Source organism: Acomys russatus, chromosome 30 (genome assembly GCF_903995435.1).
Source record: "Acomys russatus chromosome 30, mAcoRus1.1, whole genome shotgun sequence".
In the NCBI taxonomy this organism is placed as follows: Eukaryota; Metazoa; Chordata; class Mammalia; order Rodentia; family Muridae; genus Acomys; species Acomys russatus.
In genome coordinates, this window is record NC_067166.1 from 19,091,623 (window position 1) to 19,109,402 (window position 17,780).

Below are 17,780 nucleotides of genomic sequence, written 5' to 3' on the forward strand. Positions count from 1 at the left end.
TCCCACCATAGGTCCCATAGGCCACGCACTCTTGCAGCAGGTCCCTCCTTCCTCCAGCTGTCTAACTGTGAAGGCAGCCCACTGTCTTGTGGAGGCAACAGTATCAGATCCCAGCCCTTCCATGGATGGTTCTCTCTTTGAGTAAAACTAATCCTGCAGTTTCTCCACACAACAGCCCAAGGATAAACATGGATCCACCCAAGGTGAAACCATAAGCGTGCTTAAAACATAAGACACTGCTTTCGTGATTTCTTTTTATGACTCAATCGTGTGACAGATGACACGGTTTGCAATCATGTCCGCAGAGAACAAGGCCATTATTCCTGAACTTGACATTAATGTCATCTTCTCAACGTTGATATCAACTATCCACTCTGGCAGGTCTGGTGCGCTGGCGTGGATGAGTTCACACGCTATTCTATACCCATCAACTCCTACGATTACAGTCATTTCTTGTGTATAAAACTAACAGCCAATACGATTCTAATGTTCCTTTGCGAGGGGCGGGGTGTCATGAGGAACAACACAGAGAACGTACTCTAGCCTGACCTGTCTGTTAGAATAAAATTAAAGAGAATTAAGCCTACACTTTCTCAGACACACCGGCCACACAACCGATGCTCGACAGACATGAGTGGCTGCCGCCGACTGTTCTGGATAGCACAGTTCCAGACACAACCACAGCACAGAAAGGTCTACTGGAACAACACCGATACAGTTTGCAAGATGCCATTGCGTTTGTACTGCATCATTTAAAATAATAACCACACAGCGCCATCTTAACACTTCTATCCCGCAAATCGTATCAGCAGTTCCTATGAGTCTGGACAGAATTCCCAGCACACAGAAAAGACAAGAGTTTTGAAGTGGCCTCTGGGGCAGGGGAAGCAGCTTCCCGGCTGCTGCTCACTGCCGTCCTCTTCTTGGTGGTTCTTTTAAAGTCTATTCTTATTTCTTTCATAAAGCCAGGAGTCCCCACCCACCCCCTCTTAATTCAAACATTTAAGTAAACAACAAAGCAAACGCTACAGTCAGAAAGGCGTGCCCATGGCCCGCTTCACAGGTGTTTGGACCTAAGTCTTGCTCAGTCCTCTCTCCCAAGGTCTTCCTAATGTCCCTCCTCAGACGCAGTGACATCACCGACCAAGCACTCAGTTTAGGCAGGGCTACTGCAGTTTACAAAAAAAAGAAAAAAATTCTCACCCAACAAGTACACCAGTAGGAGACTGGGGAGAATTTCTAGAGCACCAAATTAAAAATAATCCCACTATTTAATACGTTTAACAGGCAGCCTCTCCTCCCCCTAGCAATCTGAGTAAACAGTCTTCAAAGCCGACATTCCCTGGAGTGTGATGCAATCCGTAGATGAGGCATCCTGCATGCGTGAATAACAGCCATGCTCCCAGCTTCGGGGCCCACAAGAGTCATGTAGTCTAAGTGATGTTTGCTTTTTTATTTTTTTCCCCTCCTTCCTCTTCCCCTGTTCTGGCCTCTGGAAGTTAAGTTATCCTTCTTACCTTATATAGCAACAGTAACAGATGTGTCCACACTGCTCAGTTGTAATTAAGTTTCTGTTCCAAGTTCAGCAGAGCCCCAGGCGGGGACATCTAGCAAACCACTGGCTGGCTGAGGGCCAAGCCCAGAGCAGCATACTCAACCACCCCCAGCGGGTGCTTCCTCCTGGCCTCCTCTAGGCTATGGGATTTCCCGACTGTTGTAACAGCTCAGACACGTGTCTACTAAGGATGCGGAATGCAATGACAGAGCAGCCAGGAACCCCCTCATAAGCTGCTAGTGATGCCTCCCAAAGTCAGCCACCTTTGCTGCTCAGTGACTCTCAACTCTTTAGCCTGAGCAACTTTTGCCTAAGACCCCAACCTCCTCACCTGGGGCCACATCCTAGACAGCTCTGCTCTCTCTCGTGCTCTCCAGGTGTGCCGGCTGGCCCAGCTGCACTGCACCTGAGGGAGGCTCATGGACATCCCATGCACATCCCAGGCCTCTGCTGGCAGCCTGGCCCACTGACTTCCCCAGGAACTTCATTCTACTCCACCTGCTTCTAGATAATTCCAGGGATGTGTCTGGAGAGAAACTAGCCTTGGGAAACATAAAGGAACCGGATGAGGAATCCTGGGGAAAAGCCCAGGGAGAGGAGAACAGAATATTCCAGGTGCTTAGAATGAATCACTTCTACCCTTGCCCCACTTAAGGGGCCCAACACCCCACAGTAGCATCTGCTCCTCTCCTGGGGGTGGGGTTAGAACTACATGGGCTCATCCCTGTAGGGACACACTGAACACTTTGTGAAACACGAGGAATGGCACCCAAAGTCTATTTGTGTATTTCCAATCCATGGGGCTTAGTTAGGTGTCTCATGGAATGGAAGCCCCCGTTGATGAGGTCACCATGACAACTACCATGCCAGAGTCTGGCAGAGTGAAACCTCCTCAGGAACAGTTCTGAGATCGTCCTGTGTGTTTCAGATGATAAATGGAAGTTGTAGTGTCGTCACTGGAACCTTAAAGAATATTGACCTAGGTAGGCTGAAAGAAGCAAGCAAGGTTCTCAGGAAAGAATATTTCAAACATATTTTCTTTTTGTTCATTACATATCTGGTCCATAGGAACCCCCTGGCTGCAGACGATGCATCATTTTCAAACATACCCAAATCTAGACGGTCCTGGTCTTCGGGTTCATTCGGTCCATCCTCCCGGCTTTTGATGCACTGAAACGGACACAAGGGAGGTATTTCATCAAATTCCATCTTTGCTCCACCAATGTTTATTTCTCGTGAGCTAGAAGCCTGCTCTTGGGAAAACATCATTAAACCCACATCGCTCACATCACAACTCGTAAACAGGAGATTCGTCTGTGCGTATAATTAGCACCGGGAGTTAAAAATAAGGAAAGGATGTGTGCCCAGCTAGAACACACCTGAGCGCGGTCCACAGGTAAAGCAACATCAGCACACATCCGCAGATGAGCCTTCCAGGGCACTGTGTTCCGGAGGGTGTAGTCAATTCTCTTGTGCTTACAACAGTGACAACTTGGAAAGATAGCTAGCTAGGCTTGGTTATCACGTATAGCCCGTTGTGATCCTAACAAAAGAAACTGGATTTGGGACACACCCCTGCCTACTTGTGGATTTTCATAAACCAGCTCAACTGTCACGTCCACTTTAACTCTGTAGAGATACGCAAAGGTGACAGTGAGGCCAGGCAACCATCATTCCTTACCTTGGCATCGTCTTCCTCCAACAGTGATCTGCCAGACTCCAAATTCTTAACCTCTGCGAAAGACATAATTCTTTAGTTTAAAAAAATTTAAAAATTATAAAAAAAAAAAAAAAACAAGAAGAAGGAGGAAAGTAGAAGACAAGTATAAACAAGGCATCCAGGACCCTCTGAGCAGTATTAGCTAGGTTTAGATTAGGCTCCTTAACAGCCAACTCTACCAGAGAATAAAGGATGTGATCACCTGCCCGCACATTCACTGGTACCATTTGTGTATATTAAAATGTAAACAAGGCAGGGAGCGCTCAATGGAAATCCTGGGGCAGCAGCAGGGGTGGGGGTGAGAGGAGGCCGGGGAGGTGGGATAGAGAGGATGGGGACACAACATTTAAATAATCAGTACCCTTGACTGCAAAGGAAGGATGCTCACCCCTGAAGTCTCTAAATAGATGTTAATGATGGGACTGGTACCCACCTGAGGGACTGCTCCCTTCTCCCTGGATTCCACAGTGTCAATGGGGGAAAGAAAAAATGACTAATTCATTCTAAAAAGAGATTTAGCGGTCCCTTCTGCAGCACTGAAAGTGGACTCACATAGCCCTCAGCATCGACCTCAGCTGGCCAGACTGGTTAAGCAGTGACTGGCCCCAGATGCCTACCCCCACCCACCCACCCCCAACCCCCGTGCTCCCCTCTCAGCAAAGTTTTTCCTGCAAACAATGGTCAGGATGTTCTATGATGATCAGGAAACCCAGGTGAGGAGGCATTGTCTCTGTTCCTTGGCTGATTGACTTTCTTCCCAAATACCCAGTTTCCGGGAAACAAGTACAAAGGCTGTGAAAATAACCACAGGGCTTAGCCCTAGAAAGAGTAGTGTTGATATCCGCCCCCCCAGGGGTGAAAACTTTTCACCTAAATTTAGAGGAATATACGACCCCGCTGGCCCGCAGGGTCTTTTCTGGAATCTCAGTTTCCCAGCTTCCGATGGCCTTCTCGATGTGGTCCCAGAGAAATGCTAGGAATTTCCCCCAGAAAGTTCATAAACTTGTCAATGCCTACTCCATTTGCTTCTGTTAATTTCAGCTGGTTACTCGCCTCAAACCTCCAAGCAGATTTATTCAAGCTCTTCACACTACCAGGGGCTTCGTCTATGTTTCTGCACAGAAAATATACAAGGCCTGACTTTATAGCCCTCCATGATAAATCAGACGGAGCAAGAAGTGATGAGGCAAAAAAGGAGTAGCCACAATTCCACTTGTCACATGTTTTTAATGCTTAAGAATAACTGAATCTGGCCTGGAGGGATGGCCCAGATGCTAAGAGCACTTGCTGCCTTAAAAAAAAAAAAAAGATTTATTTACTTATTATATATACAATGTTCTGCCTGCATGCCAGAATAGGGCACCAGATCTCAGTATACATGGTTGTGAGCCACCATGCGGTTGCTGAGAATTGAACTTCGGACCTTTGGAAGAGCAGGCAGCACTCTTAATCTCTGAGCCATCTCTCCAGCCCACACTTGCTGCTCTTACAAAAGACCTCCTGAGTTCAGTTCCCAGAAACCACAACTACTGAGAACTTTAGCTCTAGGGGATCTGACACCCTTTTCTCACCTCCACTGGCCATACCTGTGTGCAGACTTATGCACAATGCACAAACATACACCTAAGTAAAAAATAAATGACCTTTTTCAAAAACTAACAATTTATTTTCTATCAAGCGAGTAATGCTACAGTGACACTGGACAATTGTGTGTTGACCATGGACTCACAATGGGTATCAGGCTTCATGATGAAAATGAAAACACAACAACCTCAATTTTGTGCAGTTGTGTCAACTCCTCTCAAGAGAGAATACGTAGAGACAAGGTTGTACTCAAGCCCAGCCTGGGAGTTTATACAGCTAGTGTCAATGCCAGCTTTTAAAATGCACTTCCCACAGATGGCCTCCAGGTGGCAGAAGAGTAACATTTGCATAAAGAGCCGCCAAAGGAGTGAAAATAAGTTGCTTTTGCCTTTGGAGTGTGCCTTTTCAGTGCCCCAAACTCCAAAGCAGAGTCAAAGCCAAGTTCTCCAGTCCACTTCACCGATGTACAGAATCGGTGTGAATCGCCTACCTCAGTGTTGGCCACATAGGTGTCACCAAGTCCCTTTGGAAACTCATTTCTATGTGAGAAGACTTCAAGTAGATAAGACTCGCGATGGCGATGGCGTGCCAAAGAAAGAAGGGAGTGACGGGAAGCAAAGGTCCTAGGAACACATCTGCACCAGACAGGAAGAGGACCGTGCAATTCTATCCTGCTCGCTATGGCCTATGCCCTTAAAGCCACTTCAGACCACTGTATTTCTAAAGCATTCCATACGTGCAGGCATTTGCTCTGAAAAGCGCCCTGGAAAACAGGATATGGCCTGTAACCATTTGCAATACCAAAGGGCTCATTCAGCTTTCTCCCTCAGCACCACCCCACAAAAGGCTGACCCCATGATCTTGGCACATTTACATTTCCAGTCTACATTTTCCCCTTATCTCCTTCTCTCTCTCTCTCTCTCTCTCTCTCTCTCTCTCTCTCTCTCTCTCTCTCTCTCTCTCTCTTAAAACAACTGCGGTAGAAAAACTGACATCCTGGGGGGTTGGGGGGGGCGGCAATCATATTAAGCAAAAGAAGCCAGTCTCTGAAAGACAAATACTGTGTATTTTCTTTCATTTGTGGTTCCTGGATTTTATATAAATGTGTGTAGGCATGTACATGTTTAATAACAGGAGTAAAATGAGAGGCAAAGTAGAGTAATAGAACGGGGGTGGGGGGGAAGGTGAAAAAAGAAAGGGTAGGAGGCATGGGAGGTCTGCATGGTAAGAAACTTCAAAAGCAACTAAAATTTCAAATGATTTTGGAATCTACTACACTTGGCAATGAAATGATAGATTCCCACCATAATCACTCTTAACTTGAAACATAACTTTCAAATGTATAAAACTCCTCACCCTAACACTAGATTTTAAATGTTTTGAAGATGTGTGGATTCAGATCCATAACACATCTTTCATTAATTTGGAGCCACTCACCAGAACGGCATCTCAGAGTCTGGCACTTGTTCTACTGGAGTTTAATTAAATGGCTCCAGGAGAGTTTCTGCTAAATTAGTGGGCTCCTTTTACACTAGCCTAGGGTACCATCAATTGCACAGTGCAATCAAACCGCTTGTTGCTATAGTAACCTTCGGTTGATAATAGTATCAGTAACTCTAGCTATTCTGCTTTAAGGGCCTATACCGTTGTCTTCAAGGCCCACCCAGAAGGAAGAATTACCTCTCTAAATCAGACTTACCAAACTCGATAAGCACGTTTTTTTGTTTAAATATTGCCAAACTATAATAAAACAAGAGATAATCTCTAGTACTTCTGTTCACTAATGACACAGCACCAACAAACAAGGATTTTACCCCAGGGCTAAGGAGCTATAAGATTAAAATCAATGTCTCATTAAGAGGCTCTGCCCGGAGAGAAGCTCACACCTCCGCATACAAGCTTTCCTACCTCTTGTTGCAAGATGGATCCGATCTAGATTTAAGCAACAAAAAGTGAGCCAGAACTCTCTCGACTGCCCTGTGACTGACCTCAAGGCCCCTTCCTCCAGAAAGAAAGCAGCAAGAGAAAGGTTCTCACCAGAACCAGGCTGCCCACCACCTTCTACTCTCCCATTCTACTGGCCACTGGCCACACCTAACTGAGACTGGCAGAGTCCTGCCATGCACATGGCCTATGCTCTGCCTCCCTAACAAATACCAAAACAGCACCCTAATGATGCTTAACCTCACCCTACGACTCCTCTAGTTACACACTAGTTCACACGTAATCCAATATCCTCCCGGGTGTGTGCCACATGCCTGTAACCCCAGTACTGGGAAGGCTGAGGCAGGAGGCCACATAGTAAGCTCCCCGACAGCCTGAGCTATGAAACATGATATCCTGTCTCAAAAACACAAAACCAAATAGTCTTCGAATGACTCTTTTTCTCTTCGTGGGCAGTGAGTGCATCCTGGAACCAGACTTTAGGCTCCGACCAAATTGGCTTAGGAACCAAATGACTGTATCCCCCACCTGTTACATACAAGGTGGGGATCAACAAATGTTTCTTCCCCATCCCCCCCCACCCGCCAACATTTGATCCCCAAAATACACCCATCTGATAAGATATGGTGGGTGTTAGGCTAGCTCTGGACCGGAACTGAGAATGGAAGCTGTTTGCTTTCCTGGATTGCTAACTCAAACACCCGCGGTCCCTGCATACGCTATTACAGAAGTTCTGGTCGCCAGTGCTAACTGGAAAGGCCAGGGCTGTGCCGTCTGCTTCTTCCTACACTTGTCACTCTGCCACCTCCTTTGCCTCTCTCATTCTGTGCTAAGGTACCACTGCTGACTTGCTCACGTCCTTGTACTATACGGCTTAGTGTTCCATTCACCCCCAATGTGAGCGTGCAGCTCCCAGTGCCAAACAGCCAACATGGTGAAGGACACACTCTGAATTCTATAACACTTGAACTTCTGTTGAATTCCGCCACCCCACCCCACCCCCATTAGTGGATGTACAAACGTTTTTGTTTTGATCGCAAATGTGGGATGGGGAAGAGACTTGTGAGAGAACAGGTGATGTTTATCCACTAGAAGACGAACCACCTCGTGCAGGGGCTTGGGTTTTGCCAGCTGAAACACATCTTAGTGTGGAGATATGTAGATGAGCCCAAAACAGGAGGTGGGGCTTTTGGGGTCTTGGTATTGTTTGGCTGTTCATCGCTCCATTCTGAGACGCTCCTAGAGAGAACGAATGTTCCAGAGAACACTTCAGGGCTCCTGGGTTCCCGCTGCTGTTCCAGGTTCCAGCAGCAACTTTGGTTGAATTGCTGGTCTGCTGAAATCCTGCCAACTACGCCAGGGGAATCGCTCCCAGGAACTAAGTTCAAAAAGGTCTACTTCTCCTGTTCCCATTAACCTCTTTTGTCTCCTATCTAGGGTAGGTGGGTTGGAAGGGAGGTGTAATCATTAAAGAACCACAAATAAAGTAGGTTTGGAAAAAGTCAAAGCCTACACCCCGTCCCCCCCCCCCGGCCCCATTTTGCCCCAAGTGGGAATATTAATGATAGCCCTCCGAGAGCTCAAACCTTACAGGCAACTCCATAAGCTCAAATCACCCCTACAGCAGCACAGATACCAATGAAGGAAGCTGGCCCTTGAGTACATTACCATGTGCTGGCTTAAGGTCACCTTATTGTTACATTCGAAACTACTCAGAATGAAAAGGGCATCTTTGTGAAATACTTTTTATCTACATCTCTCTTAATACTTTTTTTTTTCCTGAGCCACAACAGTAATTGTTTAAGAAAACTTGAAATAATATCAATACAATTGCCGTCAGAGGAAAATAAACCAAATTTTAACGTAGGTTATGCTTGCCTAGCCTTCCGCATATATGGTGTGGTGTGTGCATCACACCACACCACCCATCCACTTAGGGTACACAATTCCTTTGGCTTTAGTATAGTCCAAGGTGTGCGACCATCACCCACCATCAATTTCAGAGCTTTCTCCTCATGCCAACACAAAGCCACACAGCCATAAACAATCATTACCCATAGTTTCTCAACTGCCCTCTGTCCTTTGACCTCTGACCCTCTCCTCCTCTTGCCACAGCCCAGGCCTGACAACCACTGCCTTATTTTCTCTTGGTGGTTTTGCCTATAAGAATCTTATACAGCTGGAATCATGCGGTCTTTTGTAATTGGCCTTATCAACACAGCACCATGCCTTCAAGCACTATAGCAGTACTTTTATATTTCTTAATGATTAAAATCTTTATTTGAGGGGGTATGGAAAGATGGCCCAATAGTGATCTTCCAGAGGACCTGAGTTCTGGTCCCCAGGACCCATGTCAAGCAGGTCACAATGACCTATAATTCCAATTTTCTTAAATGAAAACAAAACCAAAACCAAACTTAACTACAAAATTAATCTTATAAATACTCCAAATTATCTACACTAGAGTGAAATAAAACAGCTTAATTTCCTACACACTAAAAGGCTATAGGTAAAATATAGAGGAATTTAACCCAACAGTCATAAAGGTAGCCCCATCTGTATTTTAAAAGTATTGAATATGGGGGTGGGGTGGGGGTGGGGAACGGGAAGCAAACATTAAAGAAAGAGTTCTCAACTTGAAAACATCTCAACTAAACTCAACCAAAAATACAGTCCATGATTTTTTGTTTATTTTTACTTTTGCATATGTGTGTGTTGCTGTATGTATGTGCATGTTCATTATGTAGAGGAAATTTGTGTTCACAAGCACATGGGCATGTGTATGGCAGAGGTTGACATGGGGTGTCTTCTTTCATTGTCCACTTTTTGTACTGCATCAGGATCTCACTTAGCTCTGAGAGATCCTGTCCGCTGGCTACTCCTACTAGCTAGCTTGCCTCAAGGAGGCCCTGTGCTGGGTTACAGGCAACCCTCCACATTGGCTCCGCTTTTAACTTGGGTTCTGAGAATCCTAATTCTGGTCCCCACACTGAGAAAGCACAAGCTTTATCCACCAAGCCATCTCCTTGTCCCAACTTTAAAAACCACCACATGAAGAAAAAAACTTCGAATGAAAATGGATGCTACCACCTACTTTCCAGTTAAGCTACCAAATTGATTGGTATTCTGGAAACATTTGGAATCATTTTTAAACATTTGCTACTTTGATCTTGAGAAAAATTTACCTGTGAAAACTAAAGCTACAATCGGCGTTCATGTAGAATGAAAAAAATTTTTCCTTTTTATTTTAAACTTAGTTATCATACAAAATATTATACAGGTTTGTGTGTGGACATATGCCCTTTTTTCTCTTGAGTATATGTCATGTGATGATTCTGTTTAATATGTCTCGTATGAACATTTACGTCTATGTACATTCTATCCCTAGACTCTCGGGGGGAAAAATTCAACCAGGCATCAGGGGAGATAGCTTCCGCTCTAAAATTGTGGTGCAATTATCAATAAGCATGGGCTTTAACAAAGTCACTATATTTCAATGTGAAATTAGGGCATAATTTTCCTAATTTAATCAACGGCTTAAATGAGATGAAGTAAGTGACTTTCCTTTAGAATTGTTCTTGAGTCCCCATAACTTCACTTAGAGACTACCTTAAGAAAGGGGCTCCTTGGCTACAGTTTTAGGATAAGCTATCCAAATCTATTACTCCTTGGGCAGGTTTTACACTCGTCCCGAGCCTGCTAACTTGACCCATCTGGAAGAAAGACTCTAAATTAAGAGTAAAACAACTTTATTGCCTTGAGGTGAACTATGGGAGCCCCTGGCCTGCAAGCCACAGAAGGTAGCTGTAAAACTCCACAGACGGTCTGTAAAACTCCCTCAGGCTCAGTCAATTCTGTGATATGATGGAAGGTGGAAAGGCTTTTCTTTAACATATGCAGAAAAGCTAGTATTATTCTAACGATGTACAAAATGAGCATACTCTCAGCTCGTCACCCTGTCTTTAGCCTTGGACCTTCACTGATGAAAGTCGTTTCCCTTTTAGGATTAACAGACTGCCAAGGCTCGGTCTCTAAAGAAAACCCCAGAAAAGGATGAGCTTCCCTGGAGTGAAAGAACTCACTGCACACCACGTTCCGCCTTAGAGGGACGTTTTCTGCAATCCTTTTGTGATTTTTTTAAAAATGTGTCTTTTTTTTTTTTTCCCGGAACCACCACACTTATTTCCATATTGGCTGCACCAGTCTGCACCTCAATACACGGCCCCCTTTCCCCACATCCCTGCTAGCATCTGCCATTGCCCTTATACCCACAGATCAATACATCTCTCCACTCTCATTAGAAGCTTCCACTCACACTAGATGATGATTGACATTGTGACCCACAACTGGCCGAGGTGCAGAGAATAAGGGACTGCAGAATGCTGAGCTTTAAAACAGATAATTATATCACACATATCCCCTCCCAAGCCCTGGGGATCATGGTGGAAGAGGAGGCAGAAAGAGTGTAAGAGCCAGAAGTGGTGGAGGCCTACCAGGAAACATTATTGTCTGGACACAGCACGGCAGCTGTACTAATGAACTCACAGTGGTTGGGAGAGCAGGCACAAGACTTGGACAAGCCCACATGAGGCAAAATCCCAGCATGGAGGCGGGTATTGAACACCCAATCTGATCCCTAACTGTGGAGCTATTGGCAGCTGCTAAGTGCTGGGAGAAGGAGCGACAGTTTTCTCTAAGAATATAGCCATACAACTTATTCTCGAAGAATAAGTTGACCACATTCCAATGAGAGACCACACATCCAAGAATAATTGGGCAGCACAAATTAGTCTTTAATGACAAAAAGAAAAAAAAAAAAGACACAAAGTTGGAAGGGGAGGGGAAGGGGGTTAAATCTCAGAAGAGTTGGGGGAGGGGTGAATATGGTCAAAACAAGTTGTATGAAACTCCCAAAGAACTAACGAATTATTTGAATTGGCACAGTCTTATGTATATTTACATGTGCACAATACATCAGAGAAATTTGCATTTCTACCACGTCTTTGATTTCAGAGCCTATAAATCCCTCTTTTCTAGTTCTTAAAATATCTAAGGTGTTATAAAGTAGTCTCCCTGCTGTGCTATGGAACAATGTGTTCCTTTTACATGGCAGTATGTTGGCACTTGTCATCCAAATTCCCCATAAGACTTCCTCCCTCTCCCCAGTCTCCCACCTTCCCAGACTCCAGTAACCATTTTCTCTGCTCTCTCCTATGACATTAACTCTTGCGACTCCACCAATGGATGAGAGAATACAGTGTATTTTGATGCCTTACATTTTAAATTTGCTGAAAATGCCCAAATCCCTGTTGTCTCATTGTTGCTATCTTCTTTTCTTTCTTCCTTTCTTTCTTCCTTCCTTTCTTTCTTTCTTTCTTCTTTCCTTCTTTCTTCTTCTTTTTCCTCTTCCTCTTCTTCTTCCTCTTCTCCTCCTCCTCCCTCCCCTTCCTCTCTTTCCTCTTCTTCTTCCTCCTCCTTTTCTTTTTTCTTTTGATTAATTTTTCAAGACAGGATTTCTTTGTGTAGAGCTCTGACTGTCTGGAATTCACTCTGTAGACCAGGTTGGCCTCGAACACAGAGCTCTGCCTCCCTCAGCCTGCCAAGTGCTGGGATTACAGGTGTGCACCACCACCACCACCACCACCCACCACCAAGCTTCCCCTGCTTCTTGGTGAATGATGTTCTCCAGGCCTCAGCTACTCCAGACTAGGACTAGTAGTTGTACCTCAACTGAGTAACCATCTCAGAAAACAGCTTCCTTAATGATAGACAGCCTCAGTCCCCAACACCTCAGCTCTTACATCTTGATGAAACACTTCTGGTACTACATGCAACTATTCTAAAAGGCCCCGAGAGGCAACTATGTGTAGATAACGAGCTCTTGCTCTTCCAACACTATCTCACAGGAAACGCTTACATATGGAGAACCAGCCTACCATTCCTCCGCGAACCACATGAACAACATCCAAGCAAAGAATCTACTCACTTCCAGTCACTGTGACGGACGTGGTGTGCCTGGTACCTCATAACACTCTTTTGCCATCACCTACACTTCAGTATAAGCTGAGGTTATTTAACCTACACTTAGAACCAGGCATGAGGCACTGAATAAGGTGCCTCACCTTTAGTATTAAGGGACACCCCACCTTTACTCCCCCTCCGCCCTCCCCCACCATTTCCATAAAGGCAAACAGGGCCGAGTAGCTTTTATAACGCTGAGAAGCCAGTTCACAGCCGAGTTGAGTTCTGAGCTGTCTGTTTTGCTGCCTGGCAGCATGTGTCATTAAGACAAGTCTGAGCATGCAGGCCACAAATTTCCCCATGACAAAAGCTTGAGATTACCATTTCCAGGCAATGATCCTGATGTTACACTTTTTCCATCACACAAACACCAGAGAAGATTCTAGACCTGCAGTGTGAATGAGCAAGAAATAAGATTCTCTTGTCCGGGAGTTGCTGGGATATTGCAATGCAGTGGGTAAGATGGTAGGTAACGTCTGACTTCTGACTGCCTGGACAAGATGTGCTATTTAAGACAAATTTCTGCTGGGCTACTAGTCATGAAGAAAAGTCAATTCTTGACTCTCAGAAATGCCCCCCCCCCTTTCATGGCCACTAGCGTGTGTACTCCATGAGGACACACACTTCCCTCGATTCCCACCCACGTGCTCAGTGCCTAAAACAGGTCCTGGCATACAGCAAGTCCTCAGACATGCTAAAAGAAATTACTCAGGGTAAAGTTGAGAGCAGGGCTCTCATTGCTTGCTTTGGTTATGGCTGACTCTCCAGGCCGACAATAGTGTCCAGTACAATGTAGGTACAAAATACACAGTTAGGGACCATGCAAGGAAACAGCCCACGGGACTCATACTGCCTGCCCAGGCTGTGTCTAGTGTTGGGTTCTCTCATCAGACCCACACAGGCGAACAGCTGAGCCAGCCTAGCCCCAAAGGAAATGGTTTTGCCCTGCTGGAACTCATGTTCCAATCCCCATTTCCTGTTTCCTTGTTGATGAAAACAGGGGGAAGCTATTATAATAAAGTCATAGACCAGTGACACAGAAGTTGAGACAGTGTATCACACAGATGGTTTGTGCCATCTACAAAAGAATTTTTTTTAATGGATGAGTGTGATCAAGTTATGTTATTTACATGTGCCATAATCAAATCTACTCATGTGTATAATTGATATACAGTAATAAAAATAAATACAGAATAATGAATAATAATAAGAACAATAACAGTAACAATAACCTGGGCTTGAACAGTGGTACCTGAGATTGCAATGGTTCTTCTCAGCTTATGCTGCGACCAATAAGCTCTAAGCAGACAACGCCTCTTGTGGCATCAAGAACTGTGGGATCTAAGCGTGATGGCTCACAACTTTAACCACAGAACCCAAGAGGCAGAGAGGCCAAGTGGCCTCGTATACAAGAAGGCCTGAGTCTCAAAAGTACAGAAGTAGAAAAGCAATTTTGGCAGGGTGTTAGGGGTTAGAGATGGCCTCACAGGCACAAGACGGCCGTGAGCAGTTTCAGATGCACCTCCCGAGACGATGTGCAGAGAATGTCTCCATGGTGATAGATGCTGAGAACCTAGGTGGATAGGTGGAAGTGAGGCCTGTGAAGAAGGGTCAGGAAAGATGTGGAACAGCACCACTCACCAGAGTGCCGTCCTCAGACCACTTCCTCAGGACCCTTCGTGGATCGGCTGAGTTGTAGGAGGCAGCTCCACAAGCTCCTTATTCTAAACTTACTAGAGTCTGTGACACACCAAATGCATTCTGGGACCCTACGTTAAGTTTCGCACAGAGTATTTTCTATCCACTAGTGGTGGAAGGAGCCATACTTTTCAGGGTGTCTTATGAAGACTAGTTCAGTACATAGCTGTGCAGAAAGTCGTAGGGTATGTAGCGGGCAGAGTGGTGCACAGTGTGTTCTCAGTGCTTGGGAGGTAGAGGCAGGAGGATAAGTTTAAAGTCATCCTTGTCTATGTAACAAGTTCAAAGTCAGCCTGGTCTACATGAGACCCTCTCTTGGGAGATTGGGAAAATAAAACAGAAGAAAATACTAAGTAGGAGACTGAGTAAGAGTAAGACTATGAAGGCAAGAGGGAAAATGAAGTTTTGTTCTTTTTGAATGACTTTGGGGCCTGTGGCGGTTTGAATGAGAGTGCCCCCCCCCAATAGGCTCATATATTTGAATGCTAAGTCACCAGGGAGTGGGGCTATTTGAAAAGATTAGAAGGATTAGGAGGCGTGGCCTTGTTGGAGAAGGTGTCTCACTGGGGGTCAGAGGTGGGGGTGAGTTTTGAGGTGTTAAAAGCCCATGCCATGCCCACTGTCAGTCTCTATCTCCTCCCCACCGCCACCCAACTCTGCTCAGAGATCACTGTATAGCTCTCAGCTACTGCTCCAGCACCATAGATGCCACCATGCTCCACACCATAAAAGACTAAACCTCAGAAACTGCAAACAAGCCCCTAATTAAATATTTTCTTTTATAAGAGTTGTCTTGGTCATGGTGTCTCTTGGCAACAATGGAACAGTGTCTAGACGGGCCCATTTCATTTGTGCAGAATAACTTCCCATTATTCTCCAAGTACAATTACAATCATGAAATTATAAGTCCGTAATTGGTTCACAATAATAATAATAATGAAATCGTTTATCACACTCACAAGGACAGCAAAGTCAATTTCCAATGCTAAAGTTATTACAGTTCTTTACTCTGTGACAGCTGCAGATTCCAGTGTAAAGTCTGCACCCTGACTTCTTACAGCATCAGGAAGGGAGGAACACAATAGGTCTACTTTCGAATGCACAAAGAGAAGTTCGGTTTAGCGTTAAGAAGAAATAAAAGAGGACACTTTTTCTTCCAGTTGAGTCTTGGGTAGGTAGGTACCAGAAAGTAAGAAACCAAAGTATCTTCACTCTAGTCAAATACTGCCCTCTGCTGGAAGGTGCAAGCAGCTCCACACATTCCCCCTCAAGGTCTACGGAATTTGCCTGTTATGCGGATCTTGCAGACTTGGGGTTCTTGCCAAATTCTTTTGGTTTGGTGCCCTCAGTCCTGGTTGGTTGTCCCGTAGACCCATCAAACTCAACCTGTCTAAAACTGAGAACATTGTGTCACAGCCCTCCCTTCTAGCCCACCCAGAAACATGTCCTAGACACAAAAGTGTCCTTCCTTCCCACAACCCTCGTCTATCTCCACTCGACTCCTGGCCTTACTGCGACACGGTACAGCTTTTCTGTATGACTTTCTAAAGCCCTCTGGCCAGTCCCCTGCCATCCATTTGGACCTTCAGCTCAAAGCCCCGTTCTCCCAGAGTGACCTTTCCAGGTGACTGTTTAAAACAGCTCCCGGAGTTCTCAGGGAGAAGTCACAGCCCTCTGAGTCTTCCAGAAGCTCTGCCAAGCTGGCTACTCCCAAGCCTGTGTTGTTGGCATTTTTACTACCACACATGGGTGGGCAGACGGGGAAATGACCTGGATCCTCCACATTCATCTCCACTATCCCCTCTATAATCCCCTTTCCTCCCTTAGTCTCCTAACCCCAGGGGCATATCTTCCATGAAGCCTGCCTTGATTGTGTCCTGTCACAGGCTACAACATTCCTGGAACAATATTTTCAAAGGACCCATGGAGCACTTCCCATAGTCTGCTTGGGAAGCCTGTCTTCCTGTCCAGCCACGACTGCAAGCCCCTCAGCCCCAAAACTCCAAAATCTAGTGTTTACTTAGACTTCATTTTTGTTCTGAACTGGTTTGAAGATGGATAATAAGAAAGATGCATGAGATAATCTCTATTTTTAAAAAATCATAGGTTGGCCGGGCAGTGGTGCCACTCACCTTTAATCCTAGCACTCAGGAGGCAGAGGCGGATCTCTGTGAGTTCGAGGCCAGCCTGGTCTACAAAGCAAGTTCAGGACAGCCAAGGCTACACAGAGAAACCCTGTCTTGAAACTCCTCCCCCCAAAAAATCATACATTGATTTTTTTTTCTCAAGACAGAGTTTCTCTGTGTAGCCCTAGCTGTAAGACAGGGTTTCTCTGTGTAGCCCTGGCTGTTCTAGAACTCTCTTTGTAGACCAGGCTGGCCTCAAACTCACAGCGATCCACCGGCCTCTGCCTCCCGAGTGCTGGGATTACAGGCATGCGCCACCACACCCGGTTTAAGAAGTTGACTTTTAAAAGGAGTGGAGCATAAGAAATAGAGGTGAGATATAAAGACGCAGCAAGCACTGGGAACTGGCAAGTCAGACGCTTTCAAGTATGTCTATCAGCCAAGTAAGAAACCTGATCAGCTCCAGTTACAGCAGTAAAAATGGGGCAAGTGCTTAGGGGAAGCCAGCATTCCCAACACAAGAAAGAAGGTTCTCATACGATCTTCAAAGAGAAAAGATAACATTGCCTAGACTACCTCCCTGGGTGGGCAGAGCCACCAGCAGCAGCACTCAGGGAGAATGGCCAAGGCAGTTCCTAACTCAGCCCAAAGGGACAGCATGGACAGGAAGTTCAGCTGCTCAGGCTTAACCCTGCAGCAGGGGCAGTGTGTAACCCCGCAGCAGGGGCAGTGTGTGTGGGTGACACACAGATCCCAACAGCTCTTCATACATACTTTCCCCAAGGCCTCTCTTCAGCCAACACAAAGGCAAAGAAACTAAGGTTACACTCTCTGTCAAATACATAGAAGGCAGCTACCCTGCGCTGCTAATTAAACACAGAAGCAAAGTACTAACCAGCTGTTAGTTACTAACACTCGCAGAAAAACAAGGATCTGGCCACCTCTGCCCCTGACTCCAGCATCTGGAACGGTGATGCTCAGCCCCATCAGACTGAGAGTCCTTCACTTTTCTGATATTTCATGAAGTCCCATGACTATCCCAAAGTCAAATTGATAATTGATTTTAGCTCCACAGACACATGAATAACCTTATCTGTACACATAATTTCAAAGCAAAGAAGTCAATATAATA

The 17,780-nt window shown here is 45.5% G+C and overlaps 1 protein-coding gene across 1 annotated transcript in view; it reads right to left on the bottom strand.

Moving 5' to 3' along the window:
* Positions 1 to 255: 255 nt before the first annotated feature.
* The window catches only part of LOC127212233 (rho guanine nucleotide exchange factor 28-like), a 102,671-nt gene continuing 85,146 nt past the window's right edge, over positions 256 to 17,780 (bottom strand). Inside the window, exons 7-9 of the mRNA XM_051172277.1 lie at positions 3,237 to 3,289; positions 2,665 to 2,725; positions 256 to 434 (exon numbers count right to left, since the gene is read on the bottom strand). Of these exons, the coding sequence (XP_051028234.1) occupies positions 256 to 434; positions 2,665 to 2,725; positions 3,237 to 3,289 (293 nt within the window). The remainder of the gene's footprint in view (positions 435 to 2,664; positions 2,726 to 3,236; positions 3,290 to 17,780) is intronic.